Raw genomic sequence first — 22,864 nt, 5'->3', positions numbered from 1 at the left:
AAAAAAATTATTTTCTTCAATTTTGAGAAAATTCCCCAAAAAAAAAAAAAAAATTCAATTATTTTCTTATAAAAATAGAATTCTTCTGAAAATAAATAATATTCTTTGATAAAATAATTCTTAAGAATTTAATAATTTTTAATACAATTTTAATTGAATTTCTCGAAAAATGTAATTATTTTTAATAATTTTTATTAAAATTCGTCGATACAATTAAATTATTAAAAAAATTTGTTGATTAAATTCTTTATGGGAATTGAATATTTTAAGAAAAAATTGAATATTACTTTTTTGAAATTATTTGAAGTTTTTATTTTCTAATTGTATATTTAATTGAAGAATTTACGAATAATTGAAATTTCGGTTATATTTTTGACAGTAATTGCCGTAATTGGTCAGTATTTTTTTATTTTTGTTCCTTACTCTCTAAATTTGAATTTGTAGAAAGGTTTACTAATTTAAATTAGTGACTGACTTTTTGCTTTTGAATTAGTGAATTTTACTAATAAATTCGTAGAAATGAATTATTTATTAGTAAAATTTACTAATTTAAAAGTAAAAAAGTCAGTCACTTTGAATTAGTGAATTTTACTAATAAATTAGTAGAAATGACTATTTATTAGGAAATACTAATTAGTAAATAGTATTTTACTAATAATACTAATTAATACTAATTAGTAATTAGTATTTTACTAATAATACTAATTAATACTAATTAGTAATTACTAATTTAAAAGCAAAAAATCAGTCACTAATTCAAATTAATAAAGATTTTAAAGTATTTTTACTAATTTCAAATTTAGATAGTGAAGTCCGTATTTTTAAATACTTTCACTGGTTGCGAGCCTTTTAATAATTAATTAGGTTAAAATTGTTACTAGGTTTAATTAATGTAACAAGAGGAAGAAGGAAGGAAGAAAGAAAGAAGGAAGAAGAAAGAGAGAAAAGAAGACTTGATTCATGACACGAGAGAGGTTGAGTTCAAAAGGGAAGTCCCCTTCCTCGAATATTTTCGTATGGAGTAAAGTACCAGTCGCCCACACGTAGCTTTCCCTATTACCAGCCGCACAGTTGCTCCTTTTTCTTCTTCTTCTTCTTCTTCTTCTTTGCGACGGGGAAATCCCCCCGAGGCCCCTCTACAATAAACCCACCTTGCCCCCCGTACTTCCCCTAAAATCCCCCATGAAAATCCATTGCAGAATGGCTGAGACGCATCTCCCCGCCATCGCCACCAACATCACTGACGTTCCGATGCACGTGCCGTGTGCAAACCTCTGTATGACTAGGACGTGCCCGCCACCGTGAGGGCCATTCGAATCCAGTATTAGTGCGGTGTAGATTGTGCGGTGTTTTCCCTTTAAAAGAAATCACCTTCTACGAGAACCACCCCGTCTCTTTTTTTCCGCCTTCGATCGATATACACACAATAAGTGGTGAGTACACCTGATCAATGGAGAAAAGTAAAAAAAAAAAAAGAGAAAAAAAAACTTTTTCATAGTGTCAAAAAAAAAAAATTGTGTCACATAATAAAAATGTTCGAAGTGATATTTTATATAATTTTGAAAAATGTGAATTGTGTGCCTCATTTACCGAGCGAGTGTGAAGCTGCGTCGCGCACTTATAATGAGGGATGGGTGGTTTTTTAATTCCCTTCTCGTCACTCTGGTTTACTCTGGTTTACTCTGGTCATTAAAACGAAAATACAAGTTTTTAACCTCCCTCGAGATTGAAATGTTCCAGTAATAAAATGTGCGAAATATTAACGCGAATGTTCGTCAGGCGGCAACGAAAATGCCAAGTGGAGGATAACCTCAAAAAAAAAAAAAAAATGGAAATCTTTAATGTGGGTACAAGTTTTCTGATCAAAATTCTTTCTGTTAAAAAAAAAGACAAAAGAATTATCAAATGTGCTGGATTTTAGTTCAAATACTTTTTCGAGTATTTTATCGGTAATAATTACCAAGTATTCTCCTCAAAAAACTCAAAAATACTGAACATGAGTTAAGTATTTTTAGGTTAAATATAAATACCTAACAAGAGTTAAATATTTTTGAGGTTAAATAATAATATTTAACAAGAGATAAGTATTTTTGAGGTTAGTTTTGTCAGACCTAGTTTTTCAGTTTGTTAAATATTTTACATATTTTCAAAAGTTTCGACTTAAAAATTGTAAACTTTTCCTGTTAATTTTCTAATTAAAAAAACAAATTAAAATTAATAAAAAAAATTTTTAAAGAAAGTTAACTAAATGAAACGATAGTTTTCAAATTTTGCCCCAATTTTCAAAAAGGCAAAAAAATTACCAAAAATTTTTCTACTTTAAAAATAATTTCCTCTCAAAAAAGTTAAAACTTTCTCTCTTGATATTTTTATATATAAAAAAAAAAAAATTAAATTTCCATATTTTGAACAATTTTTTTTCAAGTCTTGGAAATGTTTCTAAAAATTATAAAATATAAATGTTTAAGTATGTTGAGATACTTTTTGGCAAAAAATAAATATTTTTCAATTTTCTTTTTAAAATTTAAACAATTTCTCGAGTTCTGTAAATTTTGCTAATTTTGATTGGCTGAAAAAATACTAGAAAATTTTCTCTATTCTGATTGGCTAAAAAAAGTACTAGACAATTTTCTCTATTCTTATTGGCTAAAAAAAGTACCAGACAATTTTCTTTATTCTTATTGGCTAAAAAAAGTACCAGACAATTTTCTCTATTCTTATTGGCTAAAAAAAGTACCAGACAATTTCCTCTATTCTGATTGGCTAAAAAAAGTACTAGAAAATTTTCTCTATTCTGATTGGCTAAAAAAAAGTAACTAGAAAATTATGTTTCTTCTGATTGTTGGTGAAAAAGTACTAGAATTTTTTTTTTTTATTGGCTGAGAAAAAAAGTGGAAAAATTATTGGAAATTTTTGAATTTTTATCTTCTGATAGCAGAAATTTTTTTCATCCAAATTGTTAACAAGGCAAAATTAATTAAATGTGTCAATTTGATTGGATGTCGAGAATAAAACTAAAAAAAATACAGCAGATATTCTATTTTAAATTAGTTCTGGAAATGGAATTTTTTTAATAGAATTTGTATTCTTTTGTTGTTCACTAGTGATTTTTAATTTTTTTTACATAAAAAATTATATTTTTAAATTTAATTATTTTTTTTTCGTTAACTGCCCAACCTTGCTGAAGGATTTTTTAAATTTTTTTGCTAACTGCCCAACCATGTTGGATGCAGTTTTCAGAAATTTCAATAAGCAAGGTTGGGTAGTTCGCTAAAAAATGGCACATTTGTTAACTTAAGGCCTGAGCAGAATAAAACGGGAAGCGAACGCAAGCATGAGATAGAAAAGGACAGAAGTTGGTCTGTCCTTTTCTATCGCATGCTTACGTTCACGTTACTTTTTTATTCTGCGTTAGGCTTTAGCTGTTACAAGCAGGGTTGAGTAGTTCATTTAACTGGAAGGGTTGTGTAGATAAATTAACTAATAGAGTTGAGTGATTACCCGAGTTGAGAAGTTCATTTATCTGCAAGGGTTGAGTAGGTAAATTTACAGGCAATAGTCCTTCCCAACCCTGACATTTTCGTATGCAATTGTTTAAAAGTTTTTATAAAAGAAAATTTACTCAATTATTCAGTCAATTAAAATGATAATGATTAAATTATAAATATAATAATTAAATTGTAATTATTATAATTAAATTATAATAATTATAATTAAATTATAATTTTAAAATTCCTTTAATTTCGAATTATATAATGTTTACCAAGTGATACATTCTTTTAAATATATAATAATTTTAATTATAATTATTAAAAAAAGATAAAATGAATTCAAAATGATTTAAATTTTTTTCTCAAGAAAAAATTGTTTATTTTTAATCAATTTGTAAAGGAAATACTTTGTATTTTGTCAAGCAATGCCAATAGTGGTTCAAGGTTAGAATAGCAGGGCTGGGAATGTATCTGTAGTTAATAGCTTTTTCCATTTTAGTAAAACAAAAAATGTTTCAATTTTAGTATTTATTCGAATTGCAATATGTTTTACTCACCTTTTAGGTAGCGACCCAACCCTGTAGGGGAATCACATGTTCATAAGGTAGCGTTCATACGTTATGTGTAATAACCATTATTTTGTCTTTCTTTTTCTATTTTTCTTTTCGATTTCAAAATCGTCGAATATCAATCTCCAAATAATTTTTTATTTATTTAGTATTTAGTATTATTATTTATTATTATTTATTTACTATTTATTATTTTTATTTATTTAGTATTTAGTATTGTTATTATTATTATTTATTTACTATTTATTATTATTATTATTTATTTATTTACTATTTTTTATTATTGTTATTATTTTTATTATTTATTATCTTCTTGACAGAGAAAAAGTCTAAAGGTCCATCTACAATAATACAAATGCGATCCCTATACTTGTACTATTGCAAACGAACCTTAACATTTCTCCTCTATCAAGAAGCTGAAAACTTTCGAGAAAAAATATTTGTCGATTTTAAGCAAAAGAAAGAAAATAATTTTTATTTTTCAATCCTGATGATTTTGCCTTTATTGTAGAAGTTCCTTAAGAAAGAACTAAATCCATATTTTTTCCAATTTGTTTCCATTCGGCAGGTAATTTTTACACTTATTGTAGAAGTTCCTTAAAGACAGTCCATGTCACACAACCAAAAACTGTCAAAGATAGTTTTACCAAGTACCTTAGGCCCGTTTCACACTTCAAAATAACAATCCAACAAATTTTTAAAATTCCAAAGCACAGTAGGTAAATAAAAGTGAAATATAGTGGGACAATTAAAAAAGACAGTTTTTCATGTTCAACTACAAACATTCAAAATAAATTGAATGTTAATAAACAATTATTATTAACCCTCAATTCATTTTCAACAAATAAATTTTTTTAGACTCGAAAACGATTTTTTTTGTGTTAAAATATTTTTTTTCGATTTCTTCAGCTCATTATTAAGGGGATAGTAAAAGAAAAATTTTTTAAACTAAAAGTGTTAAGAATAGAATGTGTGGTTCAATTCGAGGAAGGTTAAAGTGCCGGTTCTTCTTTGGGTGTCGATGTTGAATGAGGTGGGAGGTGTGGGAGAGGCATAAGGGATAAGTTAGGGTGGGGGGGAGTGAGTGAGTGAAAGAGAGGGTGTTGAGAATGTATATATATATATATGTATTGAAGAAGGCGGAACGTGGAGAATGAAGGAGAGAAAGAGTGAGTGAGAGAGAGAAAAAAGAAGGGAGAGGAAAAGCGACGAGGCGCCTTCGTCTAGAACTTGCCTTTCCTAATACGGCGTCGCTGGGTTCCTGAAGATGAAGCGGCCTACGCCTGCACGGATATAGAACCTGTACTTCCCTCTTTTCCAGGCCTTCTCCATTTGCCACTTTTTCGACATTTGACCGCTGATTACGGAAATAGAATCCGGTTAACGACTAAGATGCCGATTCTGTTTACATTCTCCTCCCTGCCTCTCCCCCCTCTTATCACTAATCCTATTTTCTTGAAACTGACTTTTTTTTATTAATATTATAACAAAGCGGATCAATTTCCAATTGTTTTCAATGGAAATCCCCTAATAACATTAGGACCAATTCACATGTACAGCAAAATTTGCAGAAGTATTCTAAAGGTGTATTCACACGTCTAGTGGCAAAAAATCATAGTTTGCATTGTAATTAAACTTTTATTTAATAACTTCTGTTTTTAAGTGGGGGGGGGGGGTTGGAATTTAAATCAGTAAAACTAAAAAATAATAATTAAACTTAATTAATAATTAATATTAATATTATAATTTTATCTTATTTTTATAATTTTGTAATACAAATAAAAAATAAATAAAATTTAATAATAATTTAATAATTTATTTAATAATAATAAAATTGTTAATGAATATTGTTAATATTAATTAATATAATATTATAATTTTATCTTATTTTTATAATTTTTGTGATACGAATAATACAAATATTAATAATATTATTAATTTAAATGAAAAATATTTAAAAATAGGTACTTTTTAAATAAAAAGAATTTCCTCTTTCAAAAAAGTGAGGTTTAAAAATCTAACTTCAAAATTGGGAGTAAAAAGAAAATTTTTTTAAATAAACAAGCTCGGGAGGGGGGAATTAGAAAATACTTTTCAAATGCGTGCCGTTTAATTTTTAAATTTAAATTTCTAATTTTTAAGAAAAAATATAAATTTTTAAAATTAAAAAATTCGGTAAATGAAAATCGGTGCAATGACGCAGCTTCTTATATAAAAACTTATAAAAAGATTTTTTTTTCCTTTTTCTCCAAATTTAAATTTCATTGTAAATATATTTTTATTTTGTGAATTAATATAAAATTTTTCATATTTTCAGTATAAAACAAAATGCCTTTCAAACCAGTCGAACATCCAAAATGCCCGAAATGCGGCAAATCCGTTTACGCCGCGGAGGAACGTGTCGCTGGTGGACTCAAATGGCACAAAATGTGCTTCAAATGCGGTAAGTTTTATTCAAATTTTTTATTATTCGTAATTATTTTATTATTTTTTTTTTTAATTAAATTTTGTAATTAATTTAATTTAGTTAATTATTATTTATTAATTTATAAACGGGGCCAAGCCTCTTCGTATATAATTATATATTATTAATTTAAATAAATATTTAAAAATGTTGATATATAATTGAATATAATAATTGAAAATATTAAATTAATTTAAAAAAATTATTGATTAAGGAAAGAAATATTTTTTTATATAATATGAAAGTGAATAAATAATAATATAAATAATAATAATATTGTCCGTAAGTAGAATATAATTATGATTAAAAATAATAAAAAATAATTATTATAAAATTATTATAATTATTTTATTATTATTGTTATTGTTATTGTTAAGATTATTGTAATTATTATTATTATTATTTAAAGTTATTTCGTTAATTTTTTTTTTTTTTTTTTTTTAAACGGTTAAAAAAATTTTGATTGTTTCGTAAGAAGAATAATAAACTGTTACGCCAAATGTGTAATACTTTATGAATAGGGAAACTATTTTTAACATACACTTTTACTGTTCTACGTAAGAGTTTGAGGGAGAGAGGAGGGGGAGGGGGGAGGGCGATGCATTAATTTGAGACGCGTCTGACTCATTGCGGTATATTCCACTTGTAGACGTGAGAGAAAAGTGTAACAGACACTTGGCTGACTAAAAATTAACGTCACCACTGAGAAATTTCATATACTATATATATATATATATAAAAATAGAATCATTTTCTATTTTTTGTCTTTTGTCGGGAAAAAAAATTTTGCTTAAAATAAATCAGTACTTTTTATTTTTAAAGAATTTTTTTCCAATATTGTATTGTTATTTGTTTATTTTATTTAATAATTGAAAAAAAAATTTGTTAAATAATTAATTTATTATTTTATTTATTTATTAATTTATTTATTTATTTAAAAAAAATTTTAACGTTATTTATATGAACTTTTTTATTTTCTCTTCTTTATATTAGTTTTTTCATATAAAAATTCAAAAAAGGTCCAAAAAAATTTAAAAAAAAACAATTTTAAATAAATAAACAATTTATGAATGAAATAAAATAAAAAATGAAAAATTTAATAAATAAAATAAAATGAAAACAATTTATTTTAAAAAATTTTTCAACAATTTCTATAAATTATAAATTATTACTTAAATTATGAAACAGTAATTTATATAAATAACAAAAAATTTTTTTAATTATATTTATTTAAACAATCTTTTTTTAATATTTCTTCTTTATATTATTTTTTTTCGTTATAAAAATAATGAAAAAACTACAAAATTACTTTAAAAAAATGAAAAACGCAAGAGTTTCAATGACAGGGATGGGTCACTAAAGTTTATTAAAAATATTCCTGTAAGCAGAATTGTAGAAGTACCTTAAAGGAATTTTTAAAGTAAAAATACATAAAAGGAAGAAGTTTTTTTTATCGTCTCTTGACAAAATTGACAAAAATATAATTAAAAATTGATTTAATAAAATTAACTAAACGAAAATTACATAAAAATTTAAAAACTAAATTTATTAAAAAATATAAAATATTTCTGCCGTGATATTGTAATTAGACTCAAATTTAACGATTTTTTAGCATTATAAATAAAAAAATATTAAATAATTGAATTAAAAATAATTAGTGTGAATTATTTTATTATGTACATAATAAATTACTGTAAGATATTCAGATCGCAGGGAAATTTTAATTAAATCAAAATAATTATGCGCTTAATGAGATTGTTTTATAATTAAACATTGAATTCATGTAAAAAACAAATTAAAATTTTATAATAACTGTTTTCAAAGAGGTGACGAAATTACAAAATTAATATATTAAATTATCATATTTTATTTTATAATTTTTTTTTCTCTCATGTAGTAAAAATTGCGATTTAAGGTTATGTTAGTGCCAAATAAATAATATTTACTTGACAAAAATAAATATTCGTTGAAACCAAATAAATATTCGTTGAAACCAAATAAATATTCGTTGAAACCAAATAAATATTTGCTTGAAACAAATAAATAATCTTTGGAACAAAATAAATATATTTACTTGAAATAAATCAATATTTGCTTGAAACAAATATAAATATTCGTTGAAACCAAATAAATATTTTTCTTGAAAATAAATAAAATAAAATAAATGAAATTTTTGCTTAAAAAAAATAAATATTTATTAGAACTCAATAAATATATATTTAATTTTCTTTTCCAAGTAAATAAATATTTTTCTTTATTGTAAATAGGCCTTAAGACTTGTAATGATGAAATTTTAAAAAAAATTAAATTAAAAAAATAAAAAAAATAATTCTATTATGTAACATAAATTGTTAATTTAATTAACACCAAGAATTTACATTTCTATTTTTAATATTAGACAAACTAAATTTACTATTACTCGTCAATGTCTTCTTACATATAATATGATTGATGTTCGAATAGTTATAAAAAACGAATTTATTTTTAATACATATTCATGGAAACCAAATGAGAAAATTGATTGAATTTAATTATTAAAATTAGAATTATTATCTTTTATTGGAAAATTTTCTCTCCTCTCTTCATTTAATCATAAGTTTTCACAATTAATTTATTGTATATTTACCTTCAGTGCAAGAAAGTCGAGAGTCAGAAACTTCACTTTTCAAATAAACCAGAATAATTAAATATTATCGTAATATATTTTGTAACTGTTAAAAATATTATTTTTTTTTCCTTTTTCAATAAGAGAACTTTAATATTTTCCCTAAACCTCCCACCACTTTAGAATTTTCGAAATAATTTCTATGCACATTTCTGAATTTAACCTCCAAATTGGAAGTCGTATTTTTTACGTGCGAGAGAGAAAGGGATAGAAATATCGTTGGACTTTTTCTAGAAAAGGACCGAAGATATTTCTATCATTTTCTCTCTCATGTAATAAGAAATACAATTTAAGTTTTTCGGGTCTAATAGGAAACTTATTAAATTTTAAAATACAAATTTTTAAATTTTTAAATAAAAATAAAATAAATATTTAAAATAAAAAAATAAATTAAAATTAAATTAAATAAATTTTTTAAAATAAATTTTAAAAATTTTAATATTTTTTTTTTTTTTTTTTTTATAAATTTATTAAATACAAACAAAGACAAGATATTAAAAGTAATTTTCTGATTTTATCACTTTTTGTAGTCATAATTTTATGTGAATAAAACTTTGAGGTTAATGATCACTTCGAGTCAAATTGACAATTGAAAATTGTCAATTTGACTCGAAGTGATCATTAACCTCAAAGTTTTATTTATAAAATAAAAGTTTATTGACAATTGTCAATTGTCAATTTGACTCGAAGTGATCATTAACCTCAAAGTTTTATTTATAAAATAAAAGTTTATTTATAAAATAAGAGCTTATTTATAAAATAAAGCTTCTATAATAAAATGACCATATTCGATATTTATATAACAAAAAGTGAAAATGACTCATAATAATTGAAAAATAATGAAATTCAAATTTAGAGAAAATTTACTGGACCTAAATTTGTCTTTGAGAATTAAGGGACAGTTTGTTGCCAAGAAAATTTGTTTGCCTATATAAATATATATAGTTATACAGTTAGTGGGTCTCTAAAATTAGAGGCAATAGATTTCTCGATAGTTTAGAATGTGTGCTAGTTAAAGTTTCCTTAATCGCCGTCAGATGGAGAATAAGACGAACTCTCTGGGGCGTTGGTTTTCTCGACTTTCTTACATTGTGCAATTAGACACGCGATTGTTAACGTTCTTTTTTCTTAAACTGCAGTCATTATTGTTTTTTTTTTCTTTCACATTTTTTTCGCAGGTCTCTGCAGTAAACTTCTCGATTCAACGAACTGCTCCGAACACGAAGGTGAACTTTTCTGCAAAAATTGTCACGGACGTAAATTTGGACCCAAGGGATACGGTTTTGGCGGTGGAGCCGGTTGCCTGTCCATGGATCAAGGCGAGCACCTCAAGAGTTCCGAGTGAGTGCACCTGCGGTCGTGCCCCCCAACCCCTTTAAAAAAAACCCCCTTTTCACTATATTTATATATTTTACCCACACCACGACAAAACCCCTTTAAAAAAAATAGAAACGAACTTTTGTTAGCCGTGCATGATTCCTTCCTGGTATTTTTTTTAAAAATTAAATAATAACTGTAAAAACTGCGTTATTTAGTTACCAGGAAGCCATCTTGTGTTCAAATCTATAAATTCCTCTTCTCTTTTGTGTATTTGATATGGATTTTTTGTAATCATACCTTTTTTTGATACCCTAATCGGAAATGGGACTCACGTCGTTGGTAATCCAGTTCTTCCCTGTCCCGTTTAATCTCGGTCTTAATTGGCTGTCGGGGAATCCCTTCCACTAGTGACCCAACCCTGACACTACTACTCCATCGAATTTCAAACTCGGGTCGTTCTACAATAAAACTTTTTTCCCCATCCACTGTGAGAAAAAGTCCTTTTATTGTAAAAGTACCATTAGTGGAACCATTTTTCCGACCGTCAATCACTACTCGAGATTTCTCCTTTTTCTCTCTTACTCAGTGATCCTCAAAAAACATCTTTTTTTTTTGCTACATAACAATGATATTAATCCCATCAGCTCTTTTTTGTAATTATTATTATTGTTAAAGAAAATGCGAAAGATGATGCAAATGCATCGACATACAAAAAATGTGAAACGAGTCAAAATTTGATTTCAAAATTTGATTCGTGACAGAAAAAAAAAATGATCTTCGCTGTGTAAGCGTGCAAAAAAAAACACACACACACATTTTTTTTAGTTATAGGAAAAAAAAATATTTGTACCATCTGTATTAAGTGCTATACTTAAATGAGAAAAAAAATTATCTTAAATTAATAAATAACACAGTAAAATGTGAAAAAAAATACGCTGCCCATAATTAAATCGTTTTGTGGAAACCTTACACCCCCCACCACCACCAAAAAAAAAACACCTTTTCCCGCCAGCCCCGCCGAGTTCGAGCCATTGGAGGCCGATTGATAAATCTGATCACACACCCACACACAGAATTTCTCGAAAATAAACATGGTGAGCACCGAGTATTCCACCCGCGTGAAGTCGCTTCCTTGCGTATCCTGCACGGCCTCTCTTCGTTATAACATCTTAACCCTGCTAACTCCTAACCTAAAAAAATGGTACTGCAAGCTGTGTCCATTTTCTCGCAATAAAAAAAAATACTGAATAGTCTCGAGATTAAGAGAATACGATTGTCAAAAGGTTGAAAAAAAGGTCTTGATAATTATTTCTACAAAATTCCGTTGAGAAAAATTTAAAAATAAAATTGTAGAAGGACCTTTAGGGGTTAAAAAGGAAAAGTTGAATAATAATTGTAGAAGGACCTTTAGGGAATAAAAAGGAAAAAATAAAAAAAATTGTAGAAGGACCATTAGGGGATAAAAACGAAGAAATAAATAACAATTGTAGAAGGACCTTTAGGGGTTAAAAACGAAAAACTAAATAGTTGTAGAAAGACCTTTAGGAATTAAAAACTCTTCGTACAATTCTACATCACAAGTGTTTCATCATCCTTCCAAAACAGAAAGCAAAGAAAGCTACTTTTGCATTTTTTTTAGCGTTCCCAAAACAAGTAATTGTAGAAGTGCCTTTACGATTTAAAAAATTTTTACCACTTCTACTACTACTTTTTCTAAACAGAAGGCAATTACTGAAAATGCATTTCACATTTTGCATATTTTTGCGCTGAAAACAAGTATTGTAAAAGTACCTTTAAGAGTTAAATAATGCTAACCGTCCATAATGCTACTTTTACAATAAATTTTCAATCGACGCGAATAAAATGCAATCCAAGCTGAATATTGTTGCCTTCTGCATATTTTTTTCCATAAAAAAATAGTTGTAGAAGTACCTTTAAGAGTAAATTTTTTCCTATCTTGATACTTTCACCAATTTTTTTTTCATCGACTTGAACAAAATTTGAAACAAAAATATTAGTTTAATTCGGCATTTCGTATTTTTACGAAATTGGGAATTAAACTAAATATTTTTGTATAGAATTTTATTTCTCTTTTGCATTTCCTATATTTCGATACAAAAAAAAATTGTAGAAGTACCTTAAGGGGTCGAAATTTTTTTTTCGTAATGGTACTTCCACAAGTTTTTTTTCACCTAACCGTCAAAATCCCGCAGTGAGAACGTTGTGAACTAAAAATTCTTGTAAATGCAGGCCAATATACAATTAAAATCTTCGAACGTAATTTGTAAAATTTACAAGAAATAAATACTCTTTTCCATTTTATGTAAACTTTACAATTTACGTAGTAAGATTTTCAATTTTTTTTAACCCTTATGATCAAAATATTCATTTTTACAGCCCTTTAAGGTGCTTTTACAATTTTTATTGTAAAAGCACCTTAAAGGGCTATAAAAATACTGATTGTAGAAACACCATTAAAAATTAAAAATATTTATTGTAGAAGTACCAGAAAGTGATATAAAAATGGTTATTGTAGAATCACCATAAAGGCTAAAAAGCATTTTTCAGAACAGTCAAAATGAGGGGAAATCCCTTTTTATAGACAGGGTTGGGTTGCTATCGTAAATTTTGCACTATTTACAAAGGCACTTCTTTCCAATCGTAGAATTAGTGTAATTGATAGAAAAAACGAAATAAAAAAAGTCAATTATTTTTAACAATAATTAAAATAATAAATAATTAAAAAATAATTTTAATAAATGTTAACTAATTCAATTAATAATTAAATTATTACTATTAATGAATAATTTAATTAATAATAGTAATTTAATATTAGACAAAAAGTGTAAATTCCGAAAATAGTGACCTTAGTGAAATAGGGGGGGAGAACCTTGTGAAATTGGGCCACCTGCACTGTCAAGAGTCAATAAATTGGCAAATTGCGATTTAAATTTACAAGCAAGCGCTAAACTGGAATCGATCCAATTTTAGCAGAAGCTGCGTGAATTAAATGAGGTTCATGAACACATTTTGAAAATAACTCTCATGACATTTATATAATACGCAAAAAGAACTAAGAAAAAAAATTACTTTCTACTCATTAACATAACCTCAAAAAAAAAAATTGCTCGCTTTTTTATAAATTGTTTTTTTTTTGAAGTTTTTGTGAAATTTTGAGGTTATGCGAAATGAGTATAGAACTCAGAAAGGCAAAGCAAGAAATGGTACAAGAAAATTGCAAAAAATGTTTATCAATAAATAATATTTGACAATAGTTGAATTATTCTCGAGGCTCTCCAGCAATCGTTCATTCTTATCTATCTATCTGTTTCTTTTTTTTCTTTTTTTAATTGGACGTACCAATTATCTGCTTCTCGGCTCTCCTCTCTCGGGGCTCGGCGGAAGCCACTCGTGTGGTTGGGGATTACTAACCTTACTAACATGTGCCTAACCACTGTCTTATTTGATAACTCTATAGTGTCTATAGTGTCTCGACCCACTTTACTAGTGATTCTACGGGTCTTTTTTTTCTTAATTTCTCTACATTTTTTTTTTGTTTTGTTTTTTCTGTCTTTTTTGAGCCTATTTTTATTGTAGTGCACTTTTATTAAATGCTGAAGATGTACAAACGAAAATGGTGAAAAATTCCAATACGAGATATGTTCGTGAAAGTGATGCATGAGATAGTGAAGGACACAAGTACGTCGCTGTCCTTTTCTAACTCGTGTATTTTGTTCGCGAGAAACTATTGTGGAAAGGGTTTGATGTTAAGAATGCAGAACTGTGTGAATAGGGGAATACCATAATTTCATGAGTGAAGAAGGATGCAAGATGGCACTATCCTTCACACTCTCATGGAAAATTTTGACTTAGCTTACATATGTCTGCAGTCTTAATAGTTAAAACAAAATTTAATTTAGATTTTGAAATTATTTTTCGTTACCATAAAAAAATATCTGTTTTGAATTCATTTCTAAATCTAAGTTATGGAATTCCAAGTGGAATTGGAAACAAATTTCTTTGTCATCCAAAGCATCGTCTTTATTTGTGAAAGTCTGTCTAGTGTTTTCTATTGTATATTTTTTTTGAGAGAAAAAAACCAAAATACACGTGAACAGTGAGCAATAAACTTTTTACAATTTTAAAAATTTTTGGTTTTTAAACTTTTTTTAAAAAATTTTTTTAATTTTTCTTCTTCTGAATATGAAATTCAAGTGATTCTAATTCTACACAGTTCACGTGTGTTTTTTTTAAAAATATAAAAAATTAAAAATTTTACATTAATCCCGTATTTTCTAGTGAAAGAATATCGAATGCAGTGATGGAATCAAGAGCAATTGCAAAAGCTCCAGAGGGTCAGGGATGTCCCAGATGTGGAGGTTATGTCTACGCCGCTGAACAAATGCTGGCTCGTGGAAGGGTGAGTATTTTTAAGTCGCAAAAAAAAAATTACCGGATTCGCTCTAGTGTTCTAAAGACGGTAATTTACTTGAAATAAGTGGAAAATTACGGTAAATTACCGACTGATTTTTTTTTTTTAGAGAATTTATAAAAATTTCCAATAATTAGAATCTGTTAAAACCAAAATGTCGCATTCTGAAAAAAGGACTTTACTTTACGTGCAAAAAAAAAATATTTCTATTCTTTTTTATCTCACATAAATATTACTGATTTAGGATTTGGCAAACGAATTATAGGTTATGTTTGTGATATTTATTTCGATTAAAAATTTCTTTTTAATGTATAAATAAAATTTTGAGGTTAACGATCACTCCAAGTCATTTTGATTCGGAGTGATCGTTAACCTCAAAATTTTTATCATACATTATTATTATCATGACAAATAGTAGCAAATCGTAAAAAAGCTGATAAATACTTAAAAAAGTATCATTGCAGAATCACCATTAATTTAAAATACACAAAAAAAACCGTTAAACAAAAACTATACACGAAACAGAAGAGGACGAGTGATAATTCTATCCTTTTCTCTCTCACGTAAAGTGAGAGTTTACAATTTCATATAACTCCTCTTTGCGATATTTATTTTTAAACTGCATTTAAAAATAACATGAAAAACAAAAATTTTGCTATCGGTAATTTACCTTAATTTTCTTTCTTTTATACCTTTCTTCGGGTTTTTTTATTTTACCGGAAAATTTTAGAACACTAATTCGCTCTATTACATTTACCTTGATGCCACGATGAGAAATCACTTTTATTTTTTTTGCTTCATGTCCAGAAAAATATTTTCCAATATAATATAAATTATGATCATAGTTGAGAATTTCTAAAAATATTAATAACTAGTTTTATTGGATATCATATTCTAGGTAAAATTCCCTTTGACTTGATGCCAAGTGTGTGTGGTTCGTGACGCGACCGGTGATGAAATCCCTAATTTCATAACAATGGTGGCTTTAGTAGAGGGAGAGAGAGAGAGAGTGGGGAAAAAAGAAGAGAGAAAGATAGAGGGAGTGAGAGGGGGGGAGGGTAAAAAAGTAGAAATAGCCCCTTGTTGCCTTTGGTAGCGTCCCAAAAAGTAACCCGGCATTACACTTGGCACTCATGCCAACACCATTCTCGCCTTAAAGAAGTTATGATGTAAAATAAACTGTCCGCATATACTATGAAATTAATTTCAAAATGACGCTAATTACCGCACATATATAGCATCAGCTAACAAATTTCCTTCATTTTCCATCAATATAATGATGATTATTATTGGTATTATCATCAAAAGCGGAAAACTCTTGTCGCAATAAATGTCCCATAATTTAATAACAAAATAATTATTATTCAACTTTGGAAATAAACTCTTCTTATTCTATATTAGTTATGAAATTTAAAAATTCACAACCTTCCACGCTTTGCCGATTCTCAGGTTGGAGCGTTTATATAATTTTCGACATTATCTCTTTAGAACAGATTTACTAATCCAAGTTTAATTCAATTTTCCCCTCTAATTCAAGTTTCAATTTCCGTTACGAATGTCGGATTTATTCCCAAATTTAGTGTGAGATGTACGGATTCTTAGAGAAGGTGGTGGGAGAGAGAGAGAGAGAGAGAGAGAGAGAAAGTTACCTCCAAAAATAGTTATCTATTCCTCTATCTAATGTAATCCCCTTCCCCCTCTCTGAAGGGAGAGTGACTAATTTTATTTTTTGTCCAAAGTATTATAATTGTGGTACTAGTGGTTAATTTCTTTAGTTGGTAATAGTGGGGGAAAAAAACTAGATCGGAATTCTTAATTATGATCAAGGCGTTTTTTTCTATTTCTTTGGCGAGTTTTCACGAAAGTATTGTCCATTGGCCTTTACGTCTGAAATGCATATATGCTGTCCTTCCGGTTTGACGAAATTTTGAAGTCGTGTCATTTCTATCAATTTTCAGTTCGTGGCGTAACAAATGTTTACTTACTCTTATGTTTTGAACTAAAAAAATGCTTTGACAGAAACGACACGACTTTTGGAAATTACGACAAGCGATTTAGGTTAAAGTCTCCTCGAGCCTTTTCTTCTAAATTGGACTGCTGGCTACACACCCCTGATCGAAATTATAGAGGTCAATTATTACTTTTGGAGATATATACAGGTAACTGCATATATGCAATCCTTACAGTTTGCCAACGTCATTTCTACTATAATTTTTAGTTCATGGCTAAAATAATAAACAAGTTTGCCACGAACTAGTAACAGTAGAAATGACACGGTTTTTAAAAAAATGTATGCAAACCAAGAGGACAACATATAAGCAGTTACCTGTATTTTTTTTCTATGGAGACTATATTATATTCTTTAAGAGAAATTTTTCCTAATTCTCAAATGAAATGAAATAAAAATGAATAAATTAAAAAAATAAATATATGAATGAAAAATATACATGAATCGTGGCATCAGGGTTGGGAACGAAAAAAAGAAATCCGGTTTCCGTATTAGAAGGCAAAAAAAGAGGCAAGGCGATCAAAGCTGCCTGTAGTCATTGCTGCTTCTTATGATTAGGGTTACCATAAACAATGCTACAAGTGCAAACTTTGTCAGCGGACCCTGGACTCTACGCTTCATTGCGATGGTCCCGATAACCAAATATATTGTCGAGGTACCTTTCGTCTCAAAAATCTACCTTTAGTTTGTATTTTCAATGAAAATCCACCATAATTTCGTCCTTAACTCTTGTCTATCCCTTCTGATCCACTTTCTGACATTGTGGATTCATTTTGTTTCACCACTAAATTCTATATTCTCCCTGAAAGAAAAAAAAACAAAAACAGACTAGAAAACCTTAAAAATGATTCCTTTGGGAAAAAAAACCCCTAGTTCTTGTACTGCCATACACCTAGTGTGCCACAAGCGCAAAGTGTTTATTTTCGTATATATTTCGACGCCTTCCCTCATTTCCAGTAAAATTAACTTTTGTTGGTTATAAATTCAACTCTATGGATTCTAACTAGAACTATTAACTTCTTTTTGGTGTTAATAAATGTGTTTGGGGTTCAATCCACGATGGAGACTCTTTAGGTTATGTTGACCCGTTGACTAAAAGACTTCATTGTAGACTCAGCCTTAAAGGGATTCCACATTCATACGCCTATGCAGAATAAAGACCAATGCACAATAGCTTCGCGAAAATCGTTCGCGAACGAGTATGAGATAGAAAAGGACACAAATATACATCTGTCCTTTTCTGAATGCCTTGTCTTCGCGAACGTCATTCGTGTTGTGCGTTGGCCTTTAAACCTAGATTGTAATTTTTTCCATTGCAGGGAAAAGGAAAAGAGACAAATATCCTTTTCTCTCTCAAGTAAAAGTTTACGATTAGAGGTTATATTCTGCTTTGGCCTAATGGCAATTAAGTTAATTAATTTTTTTACAAAATCCCCTCCACTTAATTTTCAAAAATAATCAGATTGTTGATTAATTTTTTAATACCGGTATATGTTTCGTAATGATAGTAGGAGTTGTTTGATATTGATGATTGTACATTCCTAATATGTAGCATAAATTGAAAATTCATTCTGAACTGTTAATAAGTGGGTTAGAAATAAAAGAATGTTTATAAAAAAAAATTCCCTTCACGCCAATTTCCAAAAAAAGTTTCAGTGACTAACAAAATTACCCCTTTGTGTCTCGTGTAGCAATGGCACAAGGAATGTTTTAAATGTGGGAACTGCAACAAGCGATTAGACTCGGTTAACTGCTGCGAAGGGCCTGACAAGGATATCTATTGCAAAGGTGAGATCATCCTAAGGCTATTTTCCAGGAAGATGTGATATGCCGATTCAGTTATTTAACTTATTTTTTATTTATATATTATTATTAATATTATTATTATTATTATTATTATTATTACCTATTTAATAATATTTTTTCTTATTTTGATACTGGGTAAAGTTTAGAAATGACTATCGTCATCTATAGTCCCCCTAGAGTCATGAAAGTTACCATTACACCCAAATGTACATATTCTGTCCTTCCGGTCTGACGGAATTTTGAAAAGTCGTGTCATTTCTGTCTAAAGATTTTAGTTCATGACAAATGAGTAAACATTCGTACGCCACGAACTAAAAAGATTTGATAGAAGTGACACGACTTGAAAATTCCATTAAAACGAAAGGACAGCATATATGCACTTGCTTGTACATTAAGGGGTTGTCACACTTGTAAAAGTACAGGTAACTGCTTGTATGCCGCCCTTTCGGTTAGCGCCTTCTTTTCGTAGCATTTCGGTTACAAACTTATTAGTTCGTGGCGAATAGGCAAACACCTAAAACCACACCAAATTTGCCATGAACTAATAGGATTTTTATAGAAAGGCTACGCTTTTGAAATTGTAAAGCCAGAAAGACAGCATAACCGGAAGGACAGCATAACCTCAAAATGGGATATCACATCTTTGATGGCGTTGTAGCTGATGATAAGCGACGATTAGTTAATGTATATTCTCTGCAGTATGTTACGGAAAGAAGTTTGGACCTAAGGGTTACGGTTACGGCCAGGGTGGTGGCGCCTTGCAGAGCGATTGCTACGCCAATGGGTGGGTTTTTTTAAAAAGCTGAGAAATGGGCAAAAAAAAAAATGATGAGAAAAAGAAAATAAAACCCGTCTCTCGGCCTTTCTACGCTCTCACTATATGATGCGCTTATTTGCTTAACAGCTTGCTATCCAAAGAAATTCGGTCCGCGAGGTATTGGCCACGCCGGTGTCATGTTCATTGGGCTGCAGTGCGATATTGACGACGAGGGGTACGATCCCCTAATTAATCTTTATTACAAAAAACCTCTTTTTTTTCTCTCTTCTAATTCAGCATAACGCTTTGCGCTCTTACTCACCCACTCCTTATTAATCAGACATCCTATTTTAAAATTTTCGAACTGTTCCAATTTTTCTTATTTTTGAACACCCAATTTCGCATGTTTTGATTTTTTACAGTTTTCACAGTGGAACTATTGATCTTTTTTTTTTGTCAAAAACTTAGAAATTTTATTTTGGGATGAATTACTGTTTAGTTTCGTTTAATGGAGAGTTGACGATCGGATTTTTTGATTTTAATTAAATATCTAATCCCTAATGGTATGGTCATGACTCAGCATACAGGTTGCCATGGTAAGGTAGAAGAGGAAGAGAGATAAAAACAATTTCCTATATCTCTCCCTCTTGTAAGTTACCATGGTAACCTGCAAGCAGAGCTTTAACCGTAACCTAAAAGATGTGTTTGCATGCAGTGAGACTGTTTGGATTTTTACAATTTTGTTAATTTGGAAAAGTTCAGAAAAACTTTGGTCTCTTTGTACCGCTTGGTACGAGAGAAATTTTAGAATAATAGAGAAATTTTGTAGTCTTCTTGACCCAAAACCGAAATATGAAATGAGAGTGTTCATAAAAGTTTTGAACTTTTCTAAAATATTTTGATATTTTTTGTAACTTTTGGAAAAGGATAAAGATTATGGTATTAAATTGCTTGGAATTCTGCAGTGATGCTGCTCCTCATACGACTGTTGTCGATACTGCAAGTATCAAAGCCCCTCCTGGAAAAGGGTGCCCTCGGTGTGGAGGTGTAGTCTTTGCAGCTGAACAAGTCTTGGCAAAGAGCCGTGAATGGCACAGAAAATGCTTCAAGTGTCGGGACTGCAACAAAACACTAGACTCAATTATCGCTTGCGATGGTCCCGATAAAGATGTTTACTGCAAAACTTGTTACGGAAAGAAATGGGGACCTCATGGTTATGGATTTGCTTGCGGTTCTGGATTCTTGCAAACCGATGGACTCACGTGAGTTTTTATTTTAGTTTTGTTGTTGTTATACTTTAGGAGAAACCTTCTGGAATTCCAGTCCTTTTAGAAAACTTGCAAGTCTTCCAATCCTTTAGGAAAACCTGCAGGACTTCTATTCCATTAGGAAAACCAAGAAGACTTCTATTTTTATTGAAAGACCTGTAAGACTTCTATTCCTCCAGAACAACCTAGAGGACTTCTATTCCTTCAGCAAAACCTAGAGGACTTCTAATCCTTTAGAAGAACTTGCGGGTCTTCCAATCCTTTAATAAAACCTGCAGGACTCCTATTCCTTAAGGAAATCCTAGAGGTCTTCTAATATTCTAGGAAACCCTGTAGGACTTCTATTCTTTTAGAAAAACCTAGCGGACTTTTGTCGCTTTTGAAAAACCTAGAGTACTTCTAATCCTTTTGATAAACCCGCACGATTCTAATTCTTTAGAGGAACCTAATGGAATTCCAGTCCTTTTAACAAACCTGCTGGTCTTCCAATCCTTTAGGAAAACCTGTAGGACTTCTATACCTTTAAGAAATCCTAGAGGACTTCTATTTCTTTAGGGTAGCCTAAAGGACTCCTAATCTTTTAGAATAATCTGTAGGGCTATTATTCCTTTTGGAAATCCCAGAGGACTCCTATTCTTTTTGAAAAACCTGCAGGACAAACCTAGCAGAACTCTAGGTTTTTCAAAAGCAATAGTAGTCCAGAGGACTCCTATTACTTTCAAAAAACCTAGAGTTCTGATATTCTTTTAGTAAAACGTGTCATAAGTGGAATCTAATGTTTTTGAAATTCGCCTTGCAGTGAAGATGAAATTTCGTCCAGCCGCCCATTCTGCAATCCCGACACGACATCCATCAAAGCACCAGCTGGTCAGGGATGTCCACGATGTGGCGGTATGGTATTCGCCGCAGAACAGCAACTCGCCAAAGGCACAATGTGGCACAAGAAATGTTTCAATTGCGCCGAATGTCATCGACCATTGGACTCAATGCTAGCCTGCGATGGTCCAGACAAAGAGATCCACTGCCGTGCCTGTTATGGTAAATTGTTTGGACCCAAAGGTTTCGGATTCGGTCACGCTCCGACTCTTGTCTCAACAAACGGTGATCAATGTCCCTCATAGTGAGTATTTGCCAATCCTCCTCTGATAAAAATATATTTCCTAAAAAATACTATACTTTCTCTATCACAGAAGCAAAAGAGAAAAAAAATTCAAAGATGAACGTAACATTTTCTTTTAGTATCGACTCAAAACCACAACTCGGTCAGAAGCGAAACGATGGTCATGGATGTTCTCGCTGTGGCTATCCAGTTTACGCCGCTGAGCAAATGATCTCTAAAAATAGAGTTTGGCACAAGAGATGCTTTAGCTGTGGCGATTGTCATCGTTCACTTGACTCGACGAATCTCAACGATGGACCCGATGGCGATATTTACTGTCGCGGCTGTTATGGCAAACATTTCGGTCCAAAGGGAGTTGGATTTGGAATGGGAGCGGGTACACTAACGATGGCCTAGTTATTAAGCTACACTGTAAGATTAGATTAGACCACCAAACAACGGTCTATTCAGACGACGAAACATTAATTAACTTCATCAACTTTAATCATTTCGACAAGCGTCAAAAAGAATGAAAAATCTACCAAACTTATGCTTACGAAAGACGAAAACAAAACGAATAACAAATTCCTTCTTTCATAATTCTATTTTATTCTGCAGAATATGACGCAGTAATTTTTAGAAAATAATGTAAAACTTCTAAAACTTTTTGAAGTTTCTGAAAACTAGTAGTTTTGCATTATTCTCATATTCAGGTAAATACGATTTTTGGTATCGCGAATTATTTCATTGTTTCACTAATAGGTATGGTGTATATCGGAAATTTTCTGATTCAAAATTTCTGATTTCGCGTATTTTCACTGTACCACTTATTTTAAATTCTTTCACAGGGAATAGAATTCGCGATTCAAAAGTACGAGATCAAATTTACTTATTCAAGATATAGGATACTATCATGTAACTACGTAACGAGAGCGATATTATTTTAAATAAATATATCATTAAATAAAATCTAAATGACTGACAA

The 22,864-nt window shown here is 29.7% G+C and overlaps 1 protein-coding gene across 1 annotated transcript; it reads left to right on the top strand.

Annotated features, from left to right (window-relative positions):
* Nucleotides 1–1,277: 1,277 nt before the first annotated feature.
* Nucleotides 1,278–22,848, top strand: LOC122509589 (muscle LIM protein Mlp84B-like). The gene is made up of 9 exons (XM_043623765.1): nucleotides 1,278–1,433; nucleotides 6,378–6,503; nucleotides 10,368–10,530; nucleotides 14,809–14,929; nucleotides 18,641–18,737; nucleotides 19,455–19,539; nucleotides 20,478–20,774; nucleotides 21,580–21,900; nucleotides 22,020–22,848. The coding sequence occupies exons 2-9, from the start codon at nucleotides 6,389–6,391 to the stop codon at nucleotides 22,294–22,296; spliced, it is 1,476 nt and encodes a 491-aa protein (XP_043479700.1). The 5' UTR covers nucleotides 1,278–1,433; nucleotides 6,378–6,388; the 3' UTR covers nucleotides 22,297–22,848.
* Nucleotides 22,849–22,864: the final 16 nt, after the last annotated feature.

Source organism: Leptopilina heterotoma, unplaced genomic scaffold (genome assembly GCF_015476425.1).
Source record: "Leptopilina heterotoma isolate Lh14 unplaced genomic scaffold, ASM1547642v1 Lhet_61, whole genome shotgun sequence".
NCBI classification, from domain to species: Eukaryota; Metazoa; Arthropoda; class Insecta; order Hymenoptera; family Figitidae; genus Leptopilina; species Leptopilina heterotoma.
The sequence above is the reverse complement of the archived record's forward strand: the minus strand, read 5'-3'. Positions and strand labels throughout refer to the sequence as shown.

Excerpts from the sequence above, each read along its gene's own strand:
- LOC122509589 (XM_043623765.1), top strand. The coding sequence starts at position 6,389 with ATGCCTTTCAAACCAGTCGAACATCCAAAATGCCCGAAATGCGGCAAA. Across the intron at positions 18,738-19,454 it reads CAAGGATATCTATTGCAAAG|TATGTTACGGAAAGAAGTTT; the intron begins GTGAGATCATCC and ends TATTCTCTGCAG. Across the intron at positions 21,901-22,019 it reads GGTGATCAATGTCCCTCATA|TATCGACTCAAAACCACAAC; the intron begins GTGAGTATTTGC and ends ATTTTCTTTTAG.